Genomic DNA, 4,252 nt, shown 5'->3' on the forward strand with positions numbered 1-4,252 from the left:
CATCTCAACCGTACAATGTCTAAAACAACTGTGTAGATCATTCCTGTAAAGTTTCATCAAATTTGAAGATCATTTGGGTACCGAATTAGATTAAATAATTCAACAGAACAAAAGTTGTCCAAATAGAACCGTTCGTGTAAATTACGATTACGGAAGCTCAAATGATCTTCAAATTTGATAAAACTTTGCAGGAATGATCTACACACTGTGTTTTAGACATTGTACGGTTGAGATGTGGAAATACGACCTGAAAGTGAGCGAAATAAGGAGTCCCGCACTTTAATTTCAAAGAGGGATCCCTTTCTGGAAGGGGACTGTATATATATATATATATGTGTGTGTGTGTGTGTGTGTGTGTGTGTCTTATATATCAATCAATAAGAAATGTAATGCTAGTGGTTGAAACCTGATCCAACGAGTTGAAATCATCGCCTATACGTGTAAATGGTAGCTTTTGTTGATGACTAGAGTCCATTGAAGTGCCTGCATAGGAAGGTGGTTCAGGTGGAAAATTATCTTGAGAATCTTCAAACGTTGATTCGCCATTCCCCATGTTTGGGAGGTAAATGTGTCCTAAATCAGAAAATGGAAATACAGAAGTATGTAGATTAGAGGAGACAATTCTTGACGCATGCCTTACATTAGTTCATTCTGACGCATAAGTTAATTCTCCCCCAACAAATTCAATCAGCAGAATAAGACTCAAAATATGACAATTCTGCTATTTAGCTTACACAATTACAAACTTAAGTAGTCATCTCCATCCAGCTGAATCAACCTATATGTCCTGCAATCCAGACTAAACCCTTCGAGTTGGAACATTAAAAAGGTTCAAGGTCAGGTCAGTTAGTGCAATTCCCTTAAAGTTCCTAATCATAGATCAAATTCTTAGTTTGCAAATTGCATTGGATACCAAATTCTGCTAACAATTGAATCAGAACTCAAATCCTAATAAACTCAGAATCCAAGAAATCCATGCTAACAATAAAGCTTGACAATTTCTGACACCATATCAAACTATAGATACTCAGAACTTAAGAAATGTATGTACTTCTAAAACTCAAATTCATTTTTCATGCACAACTCATCAAACAACACTAATAAATTAATACAAGAATCTGGATGCTGAAGCAAATCACCCACAAACCCATGAGGACATGTCATCAGAACAAAGAGCAGAGATTCAACAATCAGCAACAAACAGCAAAACCAGTGATCAGAAAAACAGAGATTATCAGACTCAAACCTGTGATATGATGATGGCAGAGATGAAAGGGGGATTCAAATGGGATTGATTGTTCAAACAAGTTCGGTGCTTGTGATCTCTTAAATACCAAAAAGTCAACTGGGTGGCGTTGGGCTTCTTCTTCTTCTTATGTTCCTTAAAGTTCCAACTTTTTTCCTGGTCTTTCTTTCTGTTTCACTTTCTCTTTCTCCGGGGGTTTCTAAATGGGAGTAGATAGCGTGCACACGTTGGAAATATGGGCGTACAAGTTTGAATAGTCACCGTCCAAAGGGATTTAACCGCTAAAGGACAAGCACAATCTGGTCAGATATCAAAGGCAAAAGAGTTTTGAAGGCCTAAACACAACAGAGCTAAAAGGACTTGTACTTTCACCTTAAATCCGCTAGAGTTGGGACTTTCTAGAAAGAAATGGATACCGGGGATCTAGATGGATACGTATATCCTAGCTTTATATACGTCTATGTTTGGTGTGTGATTATTCTTGCTTTCGGATTATGTATAAAACGGTAACCTTGGTAAGATAATGGAGTTACACATGACGTATATACTAATATACATATTTTCTTGTCCAATGGTACATTACTACGTTGGAAAGAGCAATTGATTATGTGAACACATGTTTTTAAGTTCGTTTCAACACACTACTAAATCCCGACGAATTGAAAATGAGACTTAAGACTACAATAAGTAAGCTCTTCATGTGTGAATGATGAACATATTGTTTGTTTAAAGATAGGTAACGGTGATTCTTTAACAACCAACGGAGTTTGCACTTGGTTGCAATTGACTCGACAAAAATTCAACTAAAATTTTACATGCAAGTTGTTTCACATGCACCGAATGATTAAGTTCTTAACCTAAAAAGTGTTTAAGATATCCTAGCACAATAAAAAACGATTAACAAGTTGTCAAGTTAAAAGTACTCGCATGGAATTAAACGCTTATAATACATCTCAATTGATTTATGTTGTGTGTATGCATGTCTATTTATAATTATACTAAAATAAAAAGACGAATTACATCAAAATTTGCTATAATAAAAACAAACCAAACCAAACCCGTATTTCTCTCTCTCTATTTCTCGCCAAAAAAAAAACCCGTAATTTCTCTCTCTCTATATCTGTCCTCTCTCCCTCTTTTTCTCTCATCCCTGCTTGTGGGTGTGAATTTCGTCTGAAAATCACCATCGGCCTCTAGCCCCTCAACGCAATAACAACTCAGGCCGTTGTCGATCTCGTCGTTGATGCCACCTTCTTTCACTTCATCGATCACATCCCTAATTGCTCATGCTTCTTGATCCATCTCATTATTCAAATCATTCCACCAGCTAACACATCTAGGAGAGATTAAAAATCTTCTTGTGTTGGTCATCATCAAGCTAGGTATAGGTCGTATGATATTTGATCAATGTGGATACGAATCTGGCAAGCAAAATAGGTGGTGTAGCTAGAGTGAGCAATGGACCAACGTGGTGGTGGTGGTGGTGATGGTGGAGGTGGAGGTGTCCGCGCAGGAGCATCATTCATATGGTTTATTTCTTGCTCCTTGTTCTTGTCTATAATGCTCGGAGGCGGGTGTCTTATAACCTATATAATCATTCCTCATGACCCAGGATCCATGTCCTGGCTTGCTATTACTGGAGTTGTATTGGTTTGTCTTCCATGGATGTTTTGGTTCTTCACATTCATATATCGTGTCGTTAGTCGGATGCGCAAGAATCGATCTAATTCTGAGGTCGTTGCCACACTGGGAAATGTTAACACAGTTGCTTCTATTGGTGGGAAGAATAATACCAATGCTGCTGGAACTACATTGAGCTAGGGCCGGTGTCCATATATGAGAGCACCAAGACAAGCTATTTCTCTGAGGAATGCATATTTTGCTTATCATCATTCAGAGGGTTCTCATTGAAATGTAACCATTATCTAGCTACTTGCACAACAAGTCATGACAAATATTTCTGTTTGAAATTTCATTGCTTATTGTGATGTCGATGCCAATAGTACGTATTAAATTTGGTGATTATTCACGGCTTGCTTTGATCTCTCAATGAATCAATAACTTGGACATGCATATATCTTGATTATTCACGGCTTGCTTTTTGGCTGAAATTTTGCAGAGATGATCTATATATTAGTATTCAATTAAATACTAAACGGTGAAGATGTGAAAATTCGATTAAAAAGTGAATCTAAAATGAAAATCTGTACCGTAAGAATAAATAAGGACATCTTTACATGAGAAAGATTATATATATATACCCTTGAAATTAAGTGTGGTGCTCCTCATTTCGCTCACTTTTAGGTCACATCTCCACCGTTCAGTGTCTAGAACATAGTGTGTAGATCATTCATGCAGAGTTTCATCTAATTTGGAGATCATTTGAGCTTCCGTAATTGTGATTTACATGAACGGTTCTATTTGGACAGATTTTGTTTAATTGATTCGTTTAATCTAATTCGTTTAATTATGTTAGGACCTTAAGATTGAACGGTTAAGATCGAAAAATTTGTCAAATTCTCAATTCCTTATATAAGTCACAATAGTAGTGTTCACTTGGTCAGTAATTGACCAAGATATTCATGGTCAGTCACCGTTGGATATAAATCTAAGGGTGGAGAGAATTATTTTTAAGTTGAGTTGTTTTGTTTGCAACCCTTGGATGTAAATATAACGGTGACTGACCATGACTGTCTTGATCAATTACTGACCAAGTGAACACTACTGTAAGTCACAATAAAAGATCTCTTAATGGAAGAGAGATATATATATATATATATATACAATCCTGATCAGGTGTGGACGTCCTCACCAATGGTTTTGGTGCGGATTTCCATTTTTGCACCACTTTTCGATCGAATTTCCTCATCTTCACCGTTTAGTATCTAGATAATATTGTGTAGATCATCTCTGAAAAATTTCAGCCAATTTGGTGATCATTAAGGCCCTCAAACTCGAGTTTTTCTGGTATGAACACAACCGGACAAAATTCAGTCCGTCCATTTG

General features: G+C 36.7%; 1 protein-coding gene across 1 annotated transcript in view; it reads right to left on the minus strand.

Annotated features, from left to right (window-relative positions):
- The window catches only part of LOC101301907 (E3 ubiquitin-protein ligase RGLG1-like), a 6,126-nt gene extending 4,705 nt beyond the window's left edge, over nucleotides 1–1,421 (minus strand). Inside the window, exons 1-2 of the mRNA XM_004288088.1 lie at nucleotides 1,247–1,421; nucleotides 407–573 (exon numbers count right to left, since the gene is read on the minus strand). Of these exons, the coding sequence (XP_004288136.1) occupies nucleotides 407–553 (147 nt within the window). The 5' untranslated portion in view covers nucleotides 554–573; nucleotides 1,247–1,421. The remainder of the gene's footprint in view (nucleotides 1–406; nucleotides 574–1,246) is intronic.
- Between the last annotated feature and the right edge of the window lie 2,831 nt (nucleotides 1,422–4,252).

Source organism: Fragaria vesca, linkage group LG1, assembly GCF_000184155.1.
Source record: "Fragaria vesca subsp. vesca linkage group LG1, FraVesHawaii_1.0, whole genome shotgun sequence".
NCBI lineage: Eukaryota > Viridiplantae > Streptophyta > Magnoliopsida > Rosales > Rosaceae > Fragaria > Fragaria vesca.